The sequence below is a fragment of the Macrobrachium rosenbergii genome, chromosome 46 (assembly GCF_040412425.1).
Source record: "Macrobrachium rosenbergii isolate ZJJX-2024 chromosome 46, ASM4041242v1, whole genome shotgun sequence".
Lineage (NCBI taxonomy): Eukaryota > Metazoa > Arthropoda > Malacostraca > Decapoda > Palaemonidae > Macrobrachium > Macrobrachium rosenbergii.
Window position 1 is genome coordinate 3773297 of NC_089786.1, and position 22525 is coordinate 3795821.

Below are 22525 nucleotides of genomic sequence, written 5' to 3' on the forward strand. Positions count from 1 at the left end.
GAGAGAGAGAGAGAGAGAGAGAGAGAGAGAGAGAGAGAGAGAGAGAGAGAGAGAGATTAAATTAGTTTCCTTCCTCATAAATAATTCGAAACTCGCAGTGCTAAAAAAAAAAAAAAAAACTTCTATACTAAATAAGACCCCCAAAAAACATGGTAATTATTGTTTCTTGTGACACTGCCAGCAATAGCTCCGAGAGTGAAATTTGAATAAAAAAAATAGAAAAATGTTTCTGAGGCCTTTTAAGAGTTTTTTTTTTTTTCAAAAACCAAACCCCACAATTTGAGGTTATTGTTTTTCCTTAAGGTAAAACATGATCCCTGGCGCCATCTCTCTCTCTCTCTCTCTCTCTCTCTCTCTCTCTCTCTCTCTCTCTCTCTCTCTCTCTCTCTCAGATTAATAAAGCGCTATTCAATATTTAAGGGAAATGATTTTTAAAAAAACCTTCAGTAATCCTTATTTAAAATAAATAAAAAATTTTCTCTTGAACTGTTTCCATTAATCAGCACTAAACATTTCAACATACTTTTCATCAGAAGATGTAAAATAAAATATTTGCAACGGGTTCATTAAAAAAATTTAAAAAAAAGCATTGATTACATAGAACACTCAACATACCTCTGCAATATAAATATCTGAAACTGTACTAATTTTGGTAACTAAATGGAATATGTATTTGAAATTATGAACTATCAAATTCTCTTAATGTCAAGACAAAAACAAACATGCAATGAATTCTCGACTTCTCTGCTTCCATATATTCTGAAATACTATGTCTACTTCTTCTTCTCAGCTTGTTCCCATTTTTATTCCTATTTTTATATGTTTAATATATATCTTTAATCCTATTTTGCAAATAAAACTAACGAGTCTCTCTCTCTCTCTCTTTCTCCATGCCGTGACTAGAACCTTGGCTTACATGAAGACAGTGGTTTAGCGTTATAACACAAATTGTGCGTAACATCTTGTTACGATAGTTATACCTCTGGACTGAAGGAATCTATCAACAGGTGTAAATAAATACCTATAATCTTATCCATTTTCTAAGTAAATATACCGGAGCATGATTCTCTCTCTCTCTCTCTCTCTCTCTCTCTCTCTCTCTCTCTCTCTCTCTCTCTCTCCTCCATGCATTACACTTTTAGCTCCTATCTGAATGACCGACGTTCGATCCCTGAACCTGACAAGAGAGATAAACCAGGAGAGAGAGAGAGAGAGAGAGAGAGAGAGGCAAGCAATCTTCTTCAGGTAAGCCCAATCATTTACCTCAGAAGGGCGTGGCCGCAGGTACAAAGATTCCCCTTGACCGACGACGGGAAAAGGCGAGAGAAAGAGAGAGAGACTCTTCAAGACCTATATAAACGGCGACCTTATTCAACCGAGACATCAGTTCCCGAGGAACCGTCAGGAGGAACACACACACACATTCTCTCCACCATGAACCGTTTCTTCGCCGTAAGTGACTTTGTTTATAAAAAGATTCCCCCAGATGGTGACTGAGGAAAACGGTATATAGTGTCATTGTTTGGTAATGGTGATGGTTATAGTGCCTTGTATTATGGTATAGTGACTGGTTAAGGGTTCAAGTTATCGAATCACGCCATACGTCATCTTTTTAATTAAAAGTGCTTTTCGACCGATTGTGCCTTAATGAATCTTAAAGAATACTTCCCCCCAACACCCGCCCCTCTTTGATTCTGACATCTCTCCCCCTTTCCCACAGTTGGCCTGCCTAGTGGGCGTGGTGGTGGCCGACTCCTACAAGACGCCCATCCCGATCCTGAAGGACGACCGAACCCAGAACGCCTACGGCGAGTACACCTTCGACTTCGAGACCGGAAACGGAATCAAGAGGCACGAGTCCGGAAGGCAGAACGACGGACAGGAGTCTCAAGGAGGCTGGAGGTAAGGAAGGAAGTTGAGGTCCTTCAGAGGTGGTCCTTCAGATAAGGATCCTCCAATCAACAAAGAAATAATGAGTTTATTCTGATCAATACTTTGCGACTGTAAATGTCAATAGAACTCTAACGACTGTTGTATCTCCTCAGCTACACCGGTCCTGAGGGCATCCCCATCGCCCTGACCTTCTCAGCTGGTGCCCAGGGGTACGTGCCCGTCGGGGACCACCTGCCCACACCCCCAACCCCCGTGGCTCTTCCTTACCAGCGCACCGACGGTGGTTACTAATCCAAACGACAATTACGACATCAGAATGCTCTCTAAAAGGCGACAATATCTACTACACATTTTACGTGTACAGACCCCGAACTTGTTCTAGAGCAAATATTACATCCATTTATTTATAATCTCAAAACAACATCAGAGCATCTACATTATCTACTATTCTGGCTACAGAATAGTATTCTTAACTCTCTACATATCGCATAAACTAAAGCTGAAATGATTGGCTTTCAGAGTCCTCGTGAACTATTTCCGTCTAAAACTATTTATTTTCTTGCTCTATTTATTATGTGAGAAGTGCCAATTCTCATTTCATGTTTGTAAATAAAGTTTCAATGATAATTCGTTGTTTTCTGCACCTCCAATATATATTATCTTAAGTATTTCAAGCCTGAAATGAATATATATTTTTTAGATTTTAAGAGGTAGGCCTTCACTGAGAGAGAGAGAGAGAGAGAGAGAGAGAGAGAGAGAGAGAGAGAGAGAGAGAGAGAGAGAAACATACTCTGTAAAAGTTTTAACTTATGTTTAAACCTTAGCTCAAACGTTATACCCTTTCTATACCTTGAACTTTTTACAGTGTATACGTGGAAAACAAATCTTGGGCGAATGCTTGACGATGGTATATGAAGCACCGGTTAAAACCACCTACAAGTCGTTGACTAACTTGTATTCAACATGTTTGTGATGTGTGTGGGATAAGATGGCGACGTGTGTTTGAGACATGTTTTACTGCAGTGTGGGCGCACAGTTAAGGGTCGGTGCACCTACATAAATTTAAAAGCTTGGGAAGCAAGGTCGTGTCATCGCCTCTTTGGGGTAGTTTTGCCTGTCTGGTCGTCGTTTATTGAGAGAGAGAGAGAGAGAGAAATTATTAATGGCAAACACTTGCTATACTGCTGGTTCCTGTATCACTTGGGTAACAAAAAACATTTGCGGGTGGTCACTAATGAATATCAAGACACCATTGATACAGAAACATAGTCTAGACCAATACTGTAACGTTCCTGGTGGTCGCTGTTGTTACAGAAAGACGGTACAGGTATCCAATATTTCAGGAACTGATCTTATGCCACGTATGCGAGGTTAATTAGATGTTTTCAATAAATTTCTTCAGTTCTGGCGATCCTTATTAAAACCGACATGTCTCCGTTTTATAATCCTGTTTGTTTGAAAATAAAACCTTCAGGAGGTAAGGTAGATAAATAGAAAATAAACCCAGAGAGTTTATCATCAGATCTTCAAAGCCGAAGGTCGACTTTAGGAACATAAAACTGGAATTTCTAGAGTTCACAGAATTTTCGCTCCAAGTCTTAAAAACAACAAGAGGAAGAATCTTAACTCCAAATTTATGAAAGACAGACCGCAGGGAGAAATTTTTGGTGTACAACACCTCAAGACTTTTCATGGAGGTGAAGTGAAGAACGGAGACCATACTAAGTGTAGGTGAGGCATTAGAACAACACGCTTACATGATTAGGTATAAACAGCTATTTGAAGAGTTTGATCCAAAAGTGTTATATACACGGAAAGTCAAAATATGGTCCACCCTGGACTTCCAGTGAAGGGAGAATGTGGGTAAATTGGGCCAAAAAAAAAAAAAAAAAGTATTGCAACAACACGATCGACAGAATTATTGGGATTCGGGAACAATTTTATATTCCTCGAGTTAAAAAGCCATTTATTGTTGCCATATTTTAGTTCACTATCGTTCCTTATTTAGAGTCTTAACTGAAATAATCTCATACCAACCATTGTTACTGAAATAATCTCATACCAACCATTGTTTTCAGAATCCTTAGCAAGAATACCAGTATCTTAATATTCTAAGACGGTATACCGTTCAATACTCTCCAAGTGCAATGTCTTCACTTTTTACGAGTTACTCAGCAATTTAATGGTCACTGAAATCAACCGTTATGGAAAAAACAAGTAAAAAATGCGCCGAAGTTTCTTCGGCACAATCGAGTTTTCTGTACAGCCGCTACAGCGTATAGTCAGGACCACCGAAAATAGATCTTTCGGTGGTCTCAGTATAAAGCTGTATGAGCCGCGGCCCATGAAAATTTAACCACGGTCGGGTGGTGGCCAAGACTTCATCGTGGCCAGACGCACGATTGTGGCTAACTTAACCCTTGAATAAAATAAAAACTACTGAGGCTAGATGGCTGGATATTGGTATGTTTGATGACTGGACGGTGTATGATCAACATACCGATTTGCAGCTCCATAGCGTCAGTAGTTTTTAAGACCAGAGGGCGGACAGAAAAAGTGCGGGCGGACAGACAAAGCCGACACAATAGTTTTCTTTTTAGAAAACTACAAAATATGAATTTTGGTAAATCGTACCAAGTGACGTCAAGATTCCGAGGGACCAAGATGTGAGGTTCAGGTGTTGGGAAAATTAAAAAAAAAAAAAAAAGTTCAATTCGAATGTATCAAGAAAACTTTAAAAAAGTTCAAAACTTTTTTTACACTGACCCGTTCAAAGTCAGCTGAAACACCCTCAGCTGGAGGGCTAACCAAGGTCCCTTCAACTTAAGCTTGAGGGATTCCGTAACGCCATTCGGCAGTAAACTGTAAAGCAGTGGTTCTCAACCTTCTTATTACCACGCCCCCTTCCCGCCACGCGCCCCCACCCCCTTGCATCTAAGAGTAAAATTTCCTCCCAGATTTAAAGGAAAATAAAAAAAAGAGAAAGAGATGGGGGTGTTTTTATTCTTTTGGGAATGAATTAGTGAGACACTTGACACTGCTTCTTAGCGACTCTTGTTAAGAGAATAACGAATATAGAGAATTTTTAATTTTTCCCTAGGGCTCACACCCCTCCCCCCACCCAGGATATTTCTGACGCCCCCCTAAGGGGCACGCCCCCAGGTTAAGAACCACTGCTGTAAAGAGAAAGTAATTGGTGCTATTTCAGATACACGAATCGTGATTAATACTTTTCTGGGAATAACATTTTCCGGTCCTGACTACGGACAATCGACAAATAGTTAAGGGACGAATCGCATAAATGAATTTGTATGAGAGAGAGAGAGAGAGAGAGAGAGAGAGAGAGAGAGAGAGAGAGAGAGAGAGAGAGAGAGAGAGAGAGAGAGAGAATGGACTTATAAATGATTTACCAAGTCGAGATATTCCCGTTCTCAATTGTATATTAGTATAAACGTTTTGACGAAATACTGATCATTACCTCTGTATTTTCCTCCTAGTACTGAAGTTATACCTCACAACCGTCGACCAACAACCACATACATAATTCCTTTCTTACGTCAACAGAGGCTTACGGGATATTTTCTTGTTAAGAAAGTCAACCACTTTCTTTCTCTTACCCGACCAGAGAAATAGAACTCCATCCATAGCAAACTGAGTAAGGCACTATTGTACCAGGAAGATGAGACGCGCTCAGCCAACGAACGAAGGGCGTGGCCGAAGGTGCAGGAAGGATCCCCCTTGACCCACAGAAAAGAAAGGAAGAAAGAAAAAAAGATTCCTGAGCTATATAAGCAGAGACGTGACTCAACCGAGACATCAGTTCCCGAGGAACGTCCACAGAAAAACCATTTCCCTCAACCATGAACAACCGTCTCTTCGTCGTAAGTGCACCGAGATTGCTGGAAAATGTGGTTGTGGAAATGGTTGTGGTTGTGGTTGCTGTTGTTAGGACATTCAATTGTACTGTGTTATTGGTCTTGAGTGGTTAAAACCAAAGTGTTTTCTTATTGATCTGTGTGAAATTAACTTCATGTTTCGTAATAGAGTTATTAGCAAGTCGTCATTGTAGTTATTGTAAATTTATGTTGTGATGATTATTAATCTAACTGTTAATAATTCTCTCAGATTTGGGTCCTTAATTCTGAAACTTTTAAATAAAAAAGAAATTTTTTACAACTTTTCTGACAGTGATGTCCTACCAGGGTTCAAACATCCAGTAAATCACCAGAAACTATTTCCACAGTTGGCCTGCCTAGTGGGCGTGGTGGTGGCCGACTCCTACAAGACGCCCATCCCGATCCTGAAGGACGACCGAACCCAGAACGCCTACGGCGAGTACACCTTCGACTTCGAGACCGGAAACGGCATCAAGAGGCACGAGTCCGGAAGGCAGAACGACGGACAGGAGTCTCAAGGAGGCTGGAGGTAAGGAAGGAAGTTGAGGTCCTTCAGAGGTGGTCCTTCAGATAAGGATCCTCTGATCAACAAAGAAATAATGAGTATTCTGATCAATACTTTGCGACTGTGAATGTCAATAGAACTCTAACGACTGTTGTATCTCCTCAGCTACACCGGTCCTGAGGGCATCCCCATCGCCCTGACCTTCTCAGCTGGTGCCCAGGGATACGTGCCCGTAGGGGACCACCTGCCCACTCCCCCAACCCCCGTGGCTCTTCCTTACCAGCGCACCGACGGTGGTTACTAATCCGAACGACAATTACGGAATCAGAATGCTCTCTAAAAGGCGAGAATATCTTCTACACATTTTACGTGTACAGACCCCTAACTTGTTCTAGAGCAAATATTACATCCATTTATTTATAATCTCAAAACAACATCAGAGCATCTACATTATCTATTATTCTGGCTACAGAATAGTATTCTTAACTCTCTCCATATCGCATAAACTAAAGCTGAAATGATTGGCTTTCAGAGTCCTCGTGAACTATTTCCGTCTAAAACTATTTATTTTCTTGCTCTATTTATTATGTGAGAAGTGCCAATTCTCATTTCATGTTTGTAAATAAAGTTTCAGTGATAATTCGTTGTTTTCTGCACCTCCGATATATATTATCTTCAGTATTTCAAGCCTGGAATGAATATATAATTTGTAGATTTTAAGAGGTAAGCCTTCACTGAGAGAGAGAGAGAGAGAGAGAGAGAGAGAGAGAGAGAGAGAGAGAGAGAGAGAGAGAGAGAGAGAGAGAAACATACACTGTAAAAAGTTTTAACTTATGTTTAAACCTTAGCTCAAACGTTATACCCTTTCTATACCTTGAGCTTTTTACAGTGTACATGGAAAACAAATCTTGGGCGAATGCTTGACGATGGTATGAAGCACTGGTTAGAACTACCTACAAGTCGTTGACTTGTATTCAACGGGTTTGTGATGTGTGTGGGATAAGTTGGCGACGTGTGTTTGAGACATGTTTTACTGCAGTGTGGGCGCACAGTTAAGGGTCGGTGCACCTACGGAAATTTAAAAGCTTGGGAAGCAAGGTCGTGTCATCGCCTCTTTGGGGTAGTTTTTCCTGCCTGGTCGTCGTTTATTGTGAGAGAGAGAGAAATTATTAATGGCAAACACTTGCTATAACAGCTGGTTCCTGTATCACTTAAGTAACAAAAACATTTGCGGGTGGTCACTAATGAATATCAAGGCACCATTGATACAGAAGCATAGTCTAGACCAATACTGTAACGTTCCTGGTGGTCGCTGTTGTTACAGAAAGACGGTACAGGTATCCAATATTTCAGGAACTGATCTTATGCCACGTATGCGAGGTTAATTAGATGTTTTCAATAAATTTCTTCAGTTCTGGCGATCCTTATTAAAACCGACATGCCTCCGTTTTATGATCCTGTTTGTTTGAAAATAAAACCTTCAGGGGGTAAGGTAGATAAATAGAAAATAAACCCAGAGTGTTTATCATCAGATCTTCAAAGCTGAAGGTCGACTTTGGGAACATAAAACTGGAATTTCTAGAATTCACAGAGTTTTCGACCCAAGTCTTAAAAACAACAAGAGGAAGAATCTTAACTGCAAATTTATGAAAGACAGACCGCAGGGAGAAATTTTTGGTGTACAACACCTCAAGACTTTTCATGGAGGTGAAGTGAAGAACGGAGACCATACTAAGTGTAGGTGAGGGCATTAGAACAACACGCTTACATGATTAGGTATAAACAGCTATTTGAAGAGTTTGATCCAAAAATGTGATATACACGGAAAATCAAATAGTCCACCCTGGACTTCTGGACTTCCAGTGAAGAGAGAATGTGGGTGAAATGGGTTAAAAAAAAAAAAAGTATTGCAACAACACGATCGACAGAATTATTGGGATTCGGGAACAATTTTATATTCCTCGAGTTAAAAAGCCATTTATTGTTGCCATATTTTAGTTCACTATCGTTCCTTATTTAGAGTCTTAACTGAAATAATCTCATACCAACCATTGTTTTCAGAATCCTTAGCAAGAATACCAGTATCTTAATATTCTAAGACGGTATACCGTTCAATACTCTCCAAGTGCAATGTCTTCACTTTTTACGAGTTATTCAGCAATTTAATGGTCACTGAAATCAACCGTTATGGAAAAAACAAGTAAAAAATGCGCCGAAGTTTCTTCGGCACAATCGAGTTTTCTGTACAGCCGCTACAGCGTATAGTCAAGACCACCGAAAATAGATCTACCTTTCGGTGGTCTCGGTATAAAGCTGTGTGAGCCGCGGCCCATGAAAATTTAACCACGGTCGGGTGGTGGCCAAGACTTCATCGTGGCCAGACGCACGATTGTGGCTAACTTTACCCTTAAATAAAATAAAAACTACTGAGGCTAGATGGCTGGATATTGGTATGTTTGATGACTGGACGGTGATGATCAACATACCGATTTGCAGCTCTATAGCGTCAGTAGTTTTTAAGACCAGAGGGCGGACAGAAAAAGTGCGGACGGACGGACATAGCCGGCACAACAGTTTTCCTTTCAGAAAACTACAAAATACGAATTTTGGTAAATCGTGCCAAGCGACGTCAAGATTCCGAAAGACCAAGATGTGAGGTTCAGGTGTTGAGAAAACTTATTTTAAAAAGTTCAATTCGAATGTATTAAGAAAACTTAAAAAAAAAAGTTCAAAACTTTTTACACTGACCCGTTCAAAGTCAGCTGAAACACCCTCAGCTGGAGGGCTAACCAAGGTCCCTTCAACTTAAGCTTGAGGGATTTCGTAACGCCATTCGGCAGTAAACTATAAAGCAGTGGTTCTCAACCTTCTAATTACCATGCCCCCTCAAACAGTTGGTCCCTTCGTTACACGCGCCCCCGCCCCCTTCCATCTGAGAGTAAAATTTCCTCCCAGAATTAAAGGCAAATAAAAAAAGAGAAAGAGAAGGGTTGTTTTTATTTATTCTTTTGGGAGTGAATTAGGAGATACTTGACACTGCTTCTTAGCGACTCTTGTCAAGAGAATAACGAATATAAAGAATTTTTAATTTTTCCCTAGGGCTCGCGCCCCTCCCCCCAACCCCCTAAGGGGCACGGCCCCAGGTTAAGAACCACTACTGTTAAGAGAAAGTAATTGGTGCTATTTCAGATACACGAGTCGTGATTAATACTTTCCTGGGAATAACATTTTCCGATCCTAACTTCGGACAATCGACAAATAGTTAAGGGACGAATCGTATAAATGAATTCGTATGAGAGAGAGAGAGAGAGAGAAAGAGAGAGAGAGAGAGAGAGAGAGAGAGAGAGAGAGAGAGAGAGAGAGAGAGAATGGACTTATAAATGATTTACCAAGTCGAGATATTCCCGTTCTCAATTGTATATTAGTATAAACGTTTTGACGAAATACTGATCATTACCTCTGTATTTTCCTCCTAGTACTGAAGTTATATCTCACAACCGTCGACCAACAACCACATACATAATTCCTTTCTTACGTCAACAGAGGCTTACGGGATGTTTTCTTGTTAAGAAAGTCAACCACTTTCTTTCTCTTACCCGACCAGAGAAATAGAACTCCATCAATAGCAAACTGTGTAAGGCACTATTGTACCAGGAAGATGGGACGCGCTCAGTCAACGAACGAAGGGCGTGGCCGAAGGTGCAGGAAGGATCCCCCTTGACCCACAGAAAAGAAAAGAAGAAAGAAAAAAAAGATTCCTGAGCTATATAAGCCGAGACGTGACTCAACCGAGACATCAGTTCCCGAGGAACGTCCACAGAAAAATCATTTCCCTCAACCATGAACAACCGTCTCTTCGTCGTAAGTGCACCGAGATTGCTGGAAAATGTGGTTGTGGAAATGGTTGTGGTTACTGTTGTTGTTGTGATAATGATATTCAATTGTACTGTGTTGTTGGTCTTGAGTGGTTACAACCAAAGTGTTTTCTTATTGATCTGTGTGAAATTAACTTCATGTTTCGTAATAGAGTTATTAGCAAGTCGTCATTGTAGTTATTGTAAATTTATGTTGTGATGATTATTAATCTAACTGTTAATAATTCTCTCAGATTTGGGTCCTTAATTCTGAAACTTTTAAATAAAAAAGAAATTTTTTACAACTTTTCTGACAGTGATGTCCTACCAGGGTTCAAACATCAGTAAATCACCAGAAACTATTTCCACAGTTGGCCTGCCTAGTGGGCGTGGTGGTGGCCGACTCCTACAAGACGCCCATCCCGATCCTGAAGGACGACCGAACGCAGAACGCCTACGGCGAGTACACCTTCGACTTCGAGACCGGAAACGGAATCAAGAGGCACGAGTCCGGAAGGCAGAACGACGGACAGGAGTCTCAAGGAGGCTGGAGGTAAGGAAGGAAGTTGAGGTCCTTCAGAGTTGGTCCTTCTGATAAGGATCCTCTGATCAACAAAGAAATAATGAGTTTATTCTGATCAATACTTTGCGACTGTGAATGTCAACAGAACTCTAACGACTGTTGTATCTCCTCAGCTACACCGGTCCTGAGGGCATCCCCATCGCCCTGACCTTCTCAGCTGGTGCCCAGGGGTACGTGCCCGTAGGGGACCACCTACCCACTCCCCCAACCCCAGTGGCTCTTCCTTACCAGCGCACCGACGGGGGTTACTAATCCAAACGATAATAACGAAATCAGAATGCGCTCTAAAAGGCGACAATATCTTCTACACATTTTCCGTGTACTGATCCCTAACTGGTTCTAGAGCAAATATTACATCCATTTATTTATAATCTCAAAACAACATCAGAGCATCTAAATTATCTCAGAATAGTATACCTCATGAACTAAACTGAAATGATTGACTTTCCAGATCCTAAAACTATTTATTTAAAATTATTTATTTTCTTACTCTATTTATTATGAGAAGTGCCAATTCTCATTTTTTGTGTAAATAAAGTTTCAATGAAAATTTGAGTTTTCTGCACCTCAAATATGCATTACTAAAAATATTTGAAGCCTGAAATATTTGAGAGAGAGAGAGAGAGAGAGAGAGAGAGAGAGAGAGAGAGAGAGAGAGAGAGAGAGAGAGAATTTACAATATCATGAACTGCGAAACAAAGTGGATGGGGGGAGACAAGCAGTTGGAAAACAAAAACAGAGATCATTAAAGATTCTCCGTCATCCCCGGAAACATCCGCAACCTGTCATAACAAACAGCACCCACGCAATTATCCCCGAAAAGGACGGACTTTGACACAGTACATCACTAAGCCATTTACAGAGGAACAGTAAGAGCAATTGCCAGTTGCAACAAACAACGAGATACATTTCTCTCAAAGTATTGAACCACAACCTATCATCCGCTTATCACGAAAATATGGTTTTAAGAGAATTTACTTTTTAACTTCACAAACGGACGACAACGTACAGCCATTTCAGTATCATTGGATTCTAAATAAATGTCCTGGAGGAGCCTTTGAAACAACTAACAAATTTAGACGCGTCCACACTACAGTAAAACATGCCGTCAAACAAGTTGGAAATTTATTGGATGCATATCGCAGACAGGTTGAAAACATCTTTTCTGACCATCAGTCACGAATCTTTGGCAAATGCTTGATAACGTCATGAAGCGCTGATCAGAACCACCATGTCATTGACTTGTATTCAACCTGTATGTGATGTGTGTGGGGTGAGTTGCCGACGAATATTTATGACCTTTTACTGAGGTAAATTTTAGAGGCAAGACCTTGGTTGACCTTGGCTAGGGGTTAGTGCCCCTACGAAAATTTAATAGCTCGGGAAACAAACACACTTGTCATCACCCCGTTGGAACAGTTTTGCCTGCTTGGTAGTCGTAAACACATCGCAAACTTATTGCATACATATCACAAACAGGTTAAATACTAAATTTTGCGGAATTCGAAACCCTAGCAGTTTACCCTGATGAGAGAGAGAGAGAGAGAGAGAGAGAGAGAGAGAGAGAGAGAGAGAGAGAGAGAGAGAGAGAGAGAGAGAGAGAGCACAAATTTATACAAGGCAGTAACATTTATTTTTGATTTCTACACTCTGGTTCCTCTGTCACTGGTACAACAGAGGTTCTGGTCGACCATTGTGAATGAATGAATATAAAATACACTGTCGTCTTAATAGCCTCGTGACCAGTACTCTGGAAGTTACTGATCACTTACAAAAGCGCCTTTGCAAATTATTCAGTAATCAATTACCTGGTCCTGTGCTCCTTTTACAGTGCTAATTCTTTTCAATCATTTACTTCGGTGGCATGAAATTTGTAAATTGGCCATTCTTCGATCTTTCTAGTCCTACTGAAAATGAAATCTTCTGGAGGTAGGTGATATCAATCACTGAGATTATTTGAAGACCTTCAAAATTTAAGGTCAACTTTAAGAGCATAAAATTGCAACTTGCAAAGTAACAAAGTGTAAGTCCCAAGTCTTAAAAAGGACGAAGATCTTTCCTCCAAGTGTTAAAAGAGAGGATGAAAAACTTTTGGAGTCCAAATTTTTGAAGAAGAAAGATGGGTTGGAATGTTGGAATGACTGGCACTGGAATATAGAGTTTAGAATAAGGTGAAGTTAAAGGAAGCCCCTTTCTTCCGCAGCACTGGGACCTAAACATGGTTAGGTCATTCAGCGCGGAATGGAAAGGAAATTGAGAGAAGTCTTGGTAAAATAAGGTTTTGAAAGGTATAACAGGCAGGAAAACCTCAAGTTTGGAAGCATTTGTTCACTTTGAAATAATTATTTTTAGGAAGAGGGGCGATAGCAAGATGGAAAAAATTCAATATTTCCACTGAATGGAGTTGCTACAGTAAAAACTGGAATGAAATTTGGGGTTGCAGCTAGGGAAACGGAAAATCGAAGTAAAAGGTTTGAAAGCTGGAAAGAAAACCTTAAAATAATGGCTACAGTGGAAAGTAAGATGGAAGGGATTATGAAAAAGAGGTGCATGAGGTGCACTGACGGCACTACCTCCTACAGGACTTAGTAACCTAATGGTCATAGAGAGCAATTTAAAATCTTAACTGAACGTCAGTTATGGAATCATAGAATTTGGAAGTGAAGATTTCGATGGACCAAGTTGTCGGCACTAGTGTCCTGACTGGAAAACTTATATAAAAAAAAAAAAAAACTGATACGCTTCAAGAAAGCTACAGCTGAATGGCTCAGGTTGCCTAAACAGAATGTACCGGGATTTTGTCATTTCAGTTGGCAGTAAACTGTGAAGAGAAAGTAATTGGTTCTGTTTTAGTGCTCGAGTCGGAATTATCACTTTCCTGGAAGTATTTTTGTACAACTGCAACGTCAGAAAATCGATGAACAGGAGGACGAATCACATAACTGAATTTCTATGAGAGAGAGAGAGAGAGAGAGAGAGAGAGAGAGAGAGAGAGAGAGAGAGAGAGAGAGAGAGAGAGAGAGAGAACTTTTGAATGGTTTCACGCCGATGGGGAAGGTTTACCTACTCTAGATCTTCCCTTTCTTAATTATAGATCTTCCCTTTCTTAATTACATATTAGTTTACATTTTGACGAAATACTGATCTTTATGTCTGTATTTTCGTCTTGATCCTGAAGTTACGACCCACAACCGTCGACCAACAACCACGAACATAATTCCTTGCTTAGGTCAGTCGAGGTTCATGGGTTGTTTTCTAATTAAGAAAGTCATCCAAATTTTTCCTTCTCTTACCCGACCATGGAAATAGAGCTCCATCAATAGCAAACTGAGTATGGCACTATTGTACCAGGAAGATGAGACGCTCTCAATCAATCAGCGAACGAAGGGCGTGGCCGAAGGTGCAGGATGGATTCCCCTTGACCCACAGGAAAGAAAAGGAAGAAAAAAAAAAGATTCCTGAGCTATATAAGCAGAGACGTGACTCAACCGAGACATCAGTTCCCGAGGAACGTCCACGAAAAACATTTCCCTCAACCATGAACAACCGTCTCTTCGTCGTAAGTGGACCGAGGTTGTTGGAAAATGCGGTTGTGGTTGCTGTTGTTGTTGTGACAATGATATTTAATTGTACTGTGTTGTTGGTCTCCAGTAGTTACAACCTAAGTGCTTTTTATTGATCTGTGTGCAATTAACTTCATGTTTCGTAATGGAGTTAACAACAGCTCGTCATTTTAGTTATTGTAATTTATATTTTTGTTATCATTAACTTAACCGTTAATAATTTTCCCTGATTTGGGTCCTTAATTCTGAAGCTTTTAAATAAAAAAAGCAATTTTTTTACCACTATTAGACAGTAACGTCTCCCACAGGGCCAAATACATCAGTAGTTCACCTCAAACTATTTCCACAGTTGGCCTGCCTAGTGGGCGTGGTGGTGGCCGACTCCTACAAGACGCCCATCCCGATCCTGAAGGACGACCGAACCCAGAACGCCTACGGCGAGTACACCTTCGACTTCGAGACCGGAAACGGCATCAAGAGGCACGAGGCCGGAAGGCAGAACGACGGACAGGAGTCTCAAGGAGGCTGGAGGTAAGGAAGGAAGTTGAGGTCCTTCAGAGGTGGTCCTTCAGATAAGGATCCTCTGATCAACAAAGAAATAATGAGTTTATTCTGATCAATACTTTGCGACTGTGAATGCCAATAGAACCCTAACGTCTGTTGTATCTCTTCAGCTACACCGGTCCTGAGGGCATCCCCATCGCCCTGACCTTCTCAGCTGGTGCCCAGGGGTACGTGCCCGTAGGGGACCACCTGCCCACTCCCCCAACCCCCGTGGCTCTTCCTTACCAGCGCACCGACGGTGGTTACTAATCCAAACGACAAATACGACATCAGAATGCTCTCTAAAAGGCGACAATATCTTCTACACATTTTACGTGTACTGATCCCTAACTTGTTCTGGAGCAAATATTACATCCATTTATTTATAATCTCAAAACAACATCAGAGATTCTAAATCATCAGATACCTCATGAACTATTTCTATCTAAAACTATTTATTTTTTTGTTCTATTTACTATTATATATATGAGAAGTGCCAATTCTCATTTTGTGTGTGTAAATAAAGTTTCAATGAAAATTTGGAGTTTTCTGCACCTCAAATATGCATTACTAAAAATATCTGAAGCCTGAAATATTTGCCAGAGAGAGAGAGAGAGAGAGAGAGAGAGAGAGAGAGAGAGAGAGAGAGAGAGAGAGAGAGAGAGAGAGAGAGAATTTACAATATCATGAACTGCGAAACAAAGTGGATGGGGGAGACAAGCAAGTTGGAAAACGAAAACAGAGATCATTAAAGATTCTCCGTCATCCCCGGAAACATCCACAACCTGACATAATAAACAGCAACCACATATTATTATCCCTGTAAAGGACGGACTTTGTCACAGTACATCACTAAGCCATTTACAGAGGAACAGTAAGAACAATAGCCAGTTACAACAGAGAACTAGACACATTTCTCCAAAAGTGTTGAACCAGAACCTATCATCTGCTTATCACGAAAATATCGTTTCAAGAAAATTTTCTCTTTAACTTCACGAACGGATGACACCGTACTGCCATTTCAGTATCATTGGATTCTAAATAAATGTCCTGGAGGCGCCTTTGAAACAACTACAAATTTAGACGCGTCCACACTACAGTAAAACATGCCGTCAACAAGTTGGAAATTTATTGGATACATATCGCAGACAGGTTGAAAACATCTTACTGACCATCAGTCACGAATCTTTGGCAAATGCTTGATGATGGCATGAAGCGCTGATTAGAACCACCAAGTCTTTGACTTGTATTCAACCTGTTGGTGATGTGTGTGGGGTAAGTTGCCGACGAGTATTTATGACCTAAAACTTTAGAGGCAAGACCTTGGTTGACCTTGGTTAGGGGTTAGTGGCCCTACGAAAATTTAATAGCTCGGGAAACAAACACACTTGTCATCACCCCGTTGGAACAGTTTTGCCTGCTTGGTAGTTGTAAACACATACGCAAACTTATTGCAAACATATCACAAACAGGTTAGATACTAACCCCAAATTTAGCTTGAAGATAAACCCTAGCAGTTTACCTGAGAGAAACACATCGAGACAAATTTTTGAGAGAGAGAGAGAGAGAGAGAGAGAGAGAGAGAGAGAGAGAGAGAGAGAGAGAGAGAGAGAGAGAGAGAGAGAGCACAAATTTATACAAGGCAGTAACATTATATTTTGATTTCTACACTTCTGGTTCCTCTGTCACTGGTACAACAGAGGTTCTGGTCGACCAATGAATGAATGAATATAAAGACACTGTCGTTACATTAGCCTCGTGACCAGTACTCTGGAAGTTACTGATCACTTACAAAAGCGCCTTGCAAATTACTGTAATCAATTACCCGGTCCTGTGCTCCTTTTACAGTGCTAATTCTTTTCAATCATTTCCTTCGGTTGCATGAACATTGTGAATTGGCCACTCTTCGATTCTTCTATCCCTACTTACTTGAAAATGAAATCTTCTGGAGGTAGGTGCTATCAATCACCGAGTTTATTAGAAGACCTTCAAAATTTAAGGTCAACTTTAAGAGCATAAAATTGCAGCTATCATGTCACGAAGTCTGCGTCGCAAGTGTTAAAAAGGATGAAAAACTTTCCTCCAAATTTTTGAAAGAAAGATCGATTGGAATGTTGGAATGGAATGTAATAGAGAGTTTAGGCTAAAGGCCAAGCACTGGGACCTACGAGGTCATTCAGCGCTGGAAAGGCAATTGAGAGTAGGTAGGTTTGAAAGGTATAACAGGAGGAAAACATCAAAGCATTTGCACTTTGAAATAATTGTTAGGAGAGGGGGCGATAGCAAGATGGAAAAAAAGATAATATGAATGGAGGTGCAGTAAAAGGAATGAAAGGGGTTGCAGCTAGGGACCGAAGGGACGCTGCAAAGAACCTTAAATAATGGCTACAGTGCCCTGCATGAGGTGCATTGACGGCACTACCCCCTACAGGACTTAGTAACCTAATGGTCATAGAAAGCAATTTAAAATCTTAACAGAACGTCAGTTATGGAATCATAGAACTTGGGAAGTGAAGATTTCGATGGACCAAGTTGTCGGCATTAGTGTCCTGACTGGAAAACTTATATATATATAAAAAAAAATATATATATATATATATATATATATATATATATATATATATATATATATATATATATATATATATATATATATATATATATATATATATATATATATATATATATATATATATATATATAAACTGATACGCTTCAAGAAAGCTACAGCTGAATGGCTCAGGTTGCCTAAACAGAAGTTACCGGGATTTTGTCATTTCAGTCGGCAGTAAACTGTGAAGAGAAAGTAATTGGTTCTGCTTTGGTGCTCGAGTCGGAATTATCACTTTCCTGGAAGTATCTTTGTACAACTGCAACGTCAGAAAATCGATGAACAGGGGACGAATCACATAACTGAATTTCTATTAGAGAGAGAGAGAGAGAGAGAGAGAGAGAGAGAGAGAGAGAGAGAGAGAGAGAATTTTTTTTTTTGAACGGTTTCACGCCGATGGGGAAGGTTTACCTACTCTAGATCTTCCCGTTCTTAATTATATATTAGTATACATTTTGACGAAATACTATCATTATGTCTGTAACTTCATCTTAATACCGAAGTTACGACCCACAACCGTCGACCAACAACCACGAACATAATTCCTTTCTTAGGTCAACCGAGGCTTACGGGATGTTTTCTAATTAAGAAAGTCATCCATAATTTCCTTTCTCTTACCCGACCAGGGAAACAGAGCTCCATCAATAGCAAACTGAGTATGGCACTATTGTACCAGGAAGATGAGACGCTCTCAATCAGTCAGCGAACGAAGGGCGTGGCCGAAGGTGCAGGATGGATTCCCCTTGACCCACAGGAAAGAAAAGGAAAGGAAAAAAGAAAGATTCCTGAGCTATATAAGCCGAGACGTGACTCAACCGAGACATCAGTTCCCGAGGAACGTCCACGGATAAACATTTCCCTCAACCATGAACAACCGTCTCTTCGTCGTAAGTGGACCGAGATTGCTGGAAAATGTGGTTGTGGAAATTACTGTGGTTGTTGTTGTTGACTCAATGATATTCAGTTGAACCGCTTACTGTGTTGTTGGTCTTGAGTAGTTACAACCAAAGTTTTTTTATTGATCTGTGTGAAATTAAGTTTATATTTCGTAATGGAGTTATTAACAACAGGTCGTCATCGTAGTTATGGTAAATTTATATTTTGATTATCATTAACTTAACCGTTAATAATTCTCCCTGATTTGGGTCCTTAATTCTGAAGCTTTTATATAAAAAAGCAATTATTTACCACTTTTCTGACAGTGATGTCCCACCAGGGTTCAAACATCAATAAATCACCAGAAACTTATTTCCACAGTTGGCCTGCCTAGTGGGCGTGGTGGTGGCCGACTCCTACAAGACGCCCATCCCGATCCTGAAGGACGACCGAACCCAGAACGGCTACGGCGAGTACACCTTCGACTTCGAGACCGGAAACGGAATCAAGAGGCACGAGGCCGGAAGGCAGAACGACGGACAGGAGTCTCAAGGAGGCTGGAGGTAAGGAAGGATATTTACGCCTAGGATTTGACAGGATGGGTAGGATATTTATTTACTCTTAAGATGGGTATCCTTTGTTAAAAATCTTAATTCAAGTAACTACAGTGATCACCAAAGGAAAAATACTAATAAACAGAGTGAAATCCACTTTATATCGTTGATAAACCAGGCAACGGTTCGAATCCTGCCCGGAGACGAAGCCCTAATCAATTATGATTCCCTTTTGGTATTAAGGTATTCTCGAGGTATAGCGAATTGGATATCAAACAAATTTGTGGCTTAGTATTTGTGAGTAAGAAAGTTGAACTTGTATAATTAATAGTGTATTTGTGTTTAATATTTGTGAGAAAGTTGAACTTGTATAATTAACTTAAAATAATAAATATAAAACAAAAACATTTAACACTGTGCAAATAGTAAAAACAGTTCCAGTGAATCAATACGAAAAACTCAATGGCTCAACGAGAAAGTCGAGCTCGTATAGGTAACTTGAAATAATGAATAAATACATAAATAAAAAACATTTAACTCTGTACAACGATAAAACGTTACTATGAATCGGAATAACAAAATTCCAGTCTTATCCCCTTTTTCTATTCAATCTCAGCTACACAGGTCCTGAGGGCATCCCCATCGCCTTGACCTTCTCAGCTGGTGCCCAGGGGTACGTGCCCGTAGGGGACCACCTGCCCACTCCCCCAACGCCCGTGGCTCTTCCTTATGAACGTACCGACGGCGGTTATTAGTCCAAAGGTAATTTCGTCTTTTTCTGAGGCTACGTTCATTTTGTCCCACAAAATATTGATCATATATTTCTAAAATTCCAAAAATATTCTATTCTAAGGCTTCAAAAACTTTCTCACTTCATCTGTGCAACAACAAACCAACTTTTAAATAGTTTTTCTAACAATAACCAAAGTTAATCGAATATAATATTTCACAACATAATTCACAAAATGTCTCTCTCTTACAGATACTTTCGGCTGCTCGAAGGCTAATCCTGCTCTCCTGTTATGGACTTATCCTATTACTATTTATTGAACGAAAAGTGCCACCAATTGACAACGTGTTTGTAAATAAAGTTTAAATATATATCTGGAGTTTACATCGATTTCAGTAAAGGGATCTCTGTGCTACTTTGGCTTGTTACCTGTGAGTCATCTTTACTCCGAGGTGCTAGTACTAAACACCTTGTGGTAAATGTTAAGTAGACGACCGCACGAAGATATCGTTTATTAATATAATAAAAATATGTCGACCACACAATATAAAAATGGGTGTATATAATACTTTGATCCCCGAGGGGCTAGTCCTAAACACGACGTCCCAAAGAGCTTCCACCATGTTTAGTACTAGCACCTCGGAGTAGGTGACGACTAGATAACAAGCCAAAGTAGCACCGAGACACCAGGATCTCTGTCAAATCCTAGGAGCAAATCAATATCCTATCCATCCTGGCAAATCTTAGGAGTAAGTAAATATCCTACCCATCCTGGCAAATCTTAGGAGTAAGTAAATATCCTACCCATCCTGTCAAATCCTAGGAGTAAATCAATATCCTACCCATCCTGTCAAATCCTAGGAGTAAATCAATATCCTAGCCATCTTGTCAAATCCTAGGAGTAAAGCAATATCCTACCCATCCTGTCAGATCCTAGGCGTAAATCAATATCCTATCCATCCTGTCAAATCCTAGGAGTAAATCAATATCATAGCCATCTTGTCAAATCCTAGGAGTAAAGCAATATCCTAGCCATCCTGTCAGATCCTAGGCGTAAATCAATATCCTATCCATCCTGTCAAATCCTAGGAGTAAATCAATATCCTAGCCATCTTGTCAAATCCTAGGAGTAAAGCAATATCCTACCCATCCTGTCAAATCCTAGGCGTAAATCAATATCCTATCCATCTTGTCAAATCCTAGGAGTAAAGCAATATCCTACCCATCCTGTCAAATCTTAAGAGTAAATCAATATCCTAGCCATCCTGTCAAATCTTAGGAGTTATTATACTTAATATTATAGCAAAATCATCTTAGGACTGTATAAAATAGCTATTCCTTCAACTGACTCGTACTACCAAAGCTGAGTTTAAGAATATTGTAGTTTACTTTAATTACACTTATTGGGGGCTCCATTTGTTCGGGGAAACTATGCTAAATATAAATTGCCTCCCACTGGGCGGTGTAGTTACATTTACCAATTTTCTTTCCCTCTCTCTCTCTCTCTCTCTCTCTCTCTCTCTCTCTCTCTCTCTCTCTCTCTCTCTCTCTCTCTCTCTCGATTTAGAATTCTTTATTGAAATTATCTTCGACTTTTTAAACCCTTGAATACTCAACGTGGAAACAGTCTATATTATTATTATTATTATTATTCAGAAGATGAAAACTATTCATACGGAACACTGACTTGAAATTCAAGCTTCCAAAGAATATGTTGTTCATTAGGAAGAAGAGAAGGTAATGGGAAATACAGAACGAAGAGATCCCACTTACATATTAAAAAAAATAAATTAATAAACTAAAAATATATAAAAATGCATTAAAATGCAAGGAGAATATTATTAGGGCCGTAATGCACTGCATCTTCGCTTGAACTTCTGAAGTTGGACATAAACCTACGTAACTCTTCGTCAGCTTAATGAATCATCTTTCTTTTTATTAATAATTTCCTGAATACCTACAGGCTCAATCGAGCACCAGAGTTAGAAAATAAATTTAGCCACTAACTTTCACGATCAGTTAACGTGAACTTTAGTGCAGACTGTGTATTTTCTACGGGATAACAGCTGTTTATCAGAGAGAGAGAGAGAGAGAGAGAGAGAGAGAGAGAGAGAGAGAGAGAGAGAGAGAGAGAGAGAGAGATGCATTACTGTAAGACTGGGATACAAAATTTAAGTTCATCCACACAGCAATCTAGTCACTTCGAAGATACCAAATGACTGTTATGACAACATCGGTGGTAAGGTTCTTAATGTTTTGTCGTTCATTGTAGATTTATCCTCAAGTGCTTTTTTTGTAATGTTGCTCTAATTTAAATAGAACTGCTTAATAGCAGTCGTGGTGGCAAATGGTTAAAAAAAAAAAGACAAGCAAATTTTAAAGGACCACGAAATGGCGGGAATGCCTTCGTGAGCTAGGAACGATATGGCAAGGGGCCTCTTCACAGTTACGGGCTGCAAAAGAACAAGAGCCCGTGCTGGCATAAAGCCAGCTTAAACTAAAACAACAACGTATCAGGGATGCGTGAGGTTGATACACCCTGCCCCATAGATATTCAAAGGGTTTAAAGTGCCGACTGGCTTGGCCCAACGTTGCTCAAATCAGGTGATCGAACGTGTTACATTTATATACACGAATACCAGCTCTATTAAGGATATACACTAAGTTGACGATTGTTTATGAAAATAAGGCTATAAATCCCACCACTAGTGCACTTTCAGCCAGTCACTGCTTCAGACAGTGGAAAGAGGGGATTGGAGTGGCTGGAAAGCTAGACTGCATAAAGGAAGTGGAATGGACGTAAAGTAAAAGGCTAAAAAGAAATGATGCAGCCATGGGTAGAAAGGATGATGCAAACACCCTTTAGCAATGCCTACAGTGCACCACGTGAGGTGCAATGACGGCACTTCCCCACTAA

At 40.1% G+C, this 22525-nt stretch overlaps 6 protein-coding genes across 6 annotated transcripts in view; 5 read left to right on the forward strand and 1 right to left on the reverse strand.

Annotated features, from left to right (window-relative positions):
* Positions 1-22525, reverse strand: part of LOC136830180 (endocuticle structural glycoprotein SgAbd-8-like) — a 70366-nt gene that overhangs the window by 38981 nt on the left and 8860 nt on the right. The window lies entirely within an intron of this gene.
* On the forward strand, positions 1275-2514 carry LOC136830034 (flexible cuticle protein 12-like). Its single transcript, XM_067089246.1, has 3 exons — positions 1275-1452; positions 1721-1902; positions 2046-2514. The coding sequence occupies exons 1-3, from the start codon at positions 1435-1437 to the stop codon at positions 2182-2184; spliced, it is 339 nt and encodes a 112-aa protein (XP_066945347.1). The 5' UTR covers positions 1275-1434; the 3' UTR covers positions 2185-2514.
* On the forward strand, positions 5724-6908 carry LOC136830035 (pupal cuticle protein Edg-78E-like). The gene is made up of 3 exons (XM_067089248.1): positions 5724-5774; positions 6137-6318; positions 6460-6908. The coding sequence occupies exons 1-3, from the start codon at positions 5754-5756 to the stop codon at positions 6596-6598; spliced, it is 342 nt and encodes a 113-aa protein (XP_066945349.1). The 5' UTR covers positions 5724-5753; the 3' UTR covers positions 6599-6908.
* LOC136830036 (pupal cuticle protein Edg-78E-like) lies at positions 9733-11128 on the forward strand. The gene is made up of 3 exons (XM_067089249.1): positions 9733-10155; positions 10520-10701; positions 10845-11128. The coding sequence occupies exons 1-3, from the start codon at positions 10135-10137 to the stop codon at positions 10981-10983; spliced, it is 342 nt and encodes a 113-aa protein (XP_066945350.1). The 5' UTR covers positions 9733-10134; the 3' UTR covers positions 10984-11128.
* On the forward strand, positions 14015-15250 carry LOC136830037 (flexible cuticle protein 12-like). The gene is made up of 3 exons (XM_067089250.1): positions 14015-14290; positions 14644-14825; positions 14969-15250. Exons 1-3 carry the CDS (start codon positions 14087-14089, stop codon positions 15105-15107), a joined length of 525 nt encoding a protein of 174 aa, XP_066945351.1. The 5' UTR covers positions 14015-14086; the 3' UTR covers positions 15108-15250.
* On the forward strand, positions 17873-19956 carry LOC136830038 (flexible cuticle protein 12-like). The gene is made up of 4 exons (XM_067089251.1): positions 17873-18335; positions 18706-18887; positions 19495-19640; positions 19861-19956. Exons 1-3 carry the CDS (start codon positions 18315-18317, stop codon positions 19631-19633), a joined length of 342 nt encoding a protein of 113 aa, XP_066945352.1. The 5' UTR covers positions 17873-18314; the 3' UTR covers positions 19634-19640; positions 19861-19956.

Excerpts from the sequence above, each read along its gene's own strand:
- LOC136830036 (XM_067089249.1), top strand. The coding sequence starts at position 10,135 with ATGAACAACCGTCTCTTCGTC. Across the intron at positions 10,156-10,519 it reads TGAACAACCGTCTCTTCGTC|TTGGCCTGCCTAGTGGGCGT; the intron begins GTAAGTGCACCG and ends CTATTTCCACAG. Across the intron at positions 10,702-10,844 it reads GAGTCTCAAGGAGGCTGGAG|CTACACCGGTCCTGAGGGCA; the intron begins GTAAGGAAGGAA and ends GTATCTCCTCAG.
- LOC136830035 (XM_067089248.1), top strand. The coding sequence starts at position 5,754 with ATGAACAACCGTCTCTTCGTC. Across the intron at positions 5,775-6,136 it reads TGAACAACCGTCTCTTCGTC|TTGGCCTGCCTAGTGGGCGT; the intron begins GTAAGTGCACCG and ends CTATTTCCACAG. Across the intron at positions 6,319-6,459 it reads GAGTCTCAAGGAGGCTGGAG|CTACACCGGTCCTGAGGGCA; the intron begins GTAAGGAAGGAA and ends GTATCTCCTCAG.
- LOC136830038 (XM_067089251.1), top strand. The coding sequence starts at position 18,315 with ATGAACAACCGTCTCTTCGTC. Across the intron at positions 18,336-18,705 it reads TGAACAACCGTCTCTTCGTC|TTGGCCTGCCTAGTGGGCGT; the intron begins GTAAGTGGACCG and ends TTATTTCCACAG. Across the intron at positions 18,888-19,494 it reads GAGTCTCAAGGAGGCTGGAG|CTACACAGGTCCTGAGGGCA; the intron begins GTAAGGAAGGAT and ends ATTCAATCTCAG.
- LOC136830037 (XM_067089250.1), top strand. The coding sequence starts at position 14,087 with ATGAGACGCTCTCAATCAATCAGCGAACGAAGGGCGTGGCCGAAGGTG. Across the intron at positions 14,291-14,643 it reads TGAACAACCGTCTCTTCGTC|TTGGCCTGCCTAGTGGGCGT; the intron begins GTAAGTGGACCG and ends CTATTTCCACAG. Across the intron at positions 14,826-14,968 it reads GAGTCTCAAGGAGGCTGGAG|CTACACCGGTCCTGAGGGCA; the intron begins GTAAGGAAGGAA and ends GTATCTCTTCAG.
- LOC136830034 (XM_067089246.1), top strand. Across the intron at positions 1,903-2,045 it reads GAGTCTCAAGGAGGCTGGAG|CTACACCGGTCCTGAGGGCA; the intron begins GTAAGGAAGGAA and ends GTATCTCCTCAG.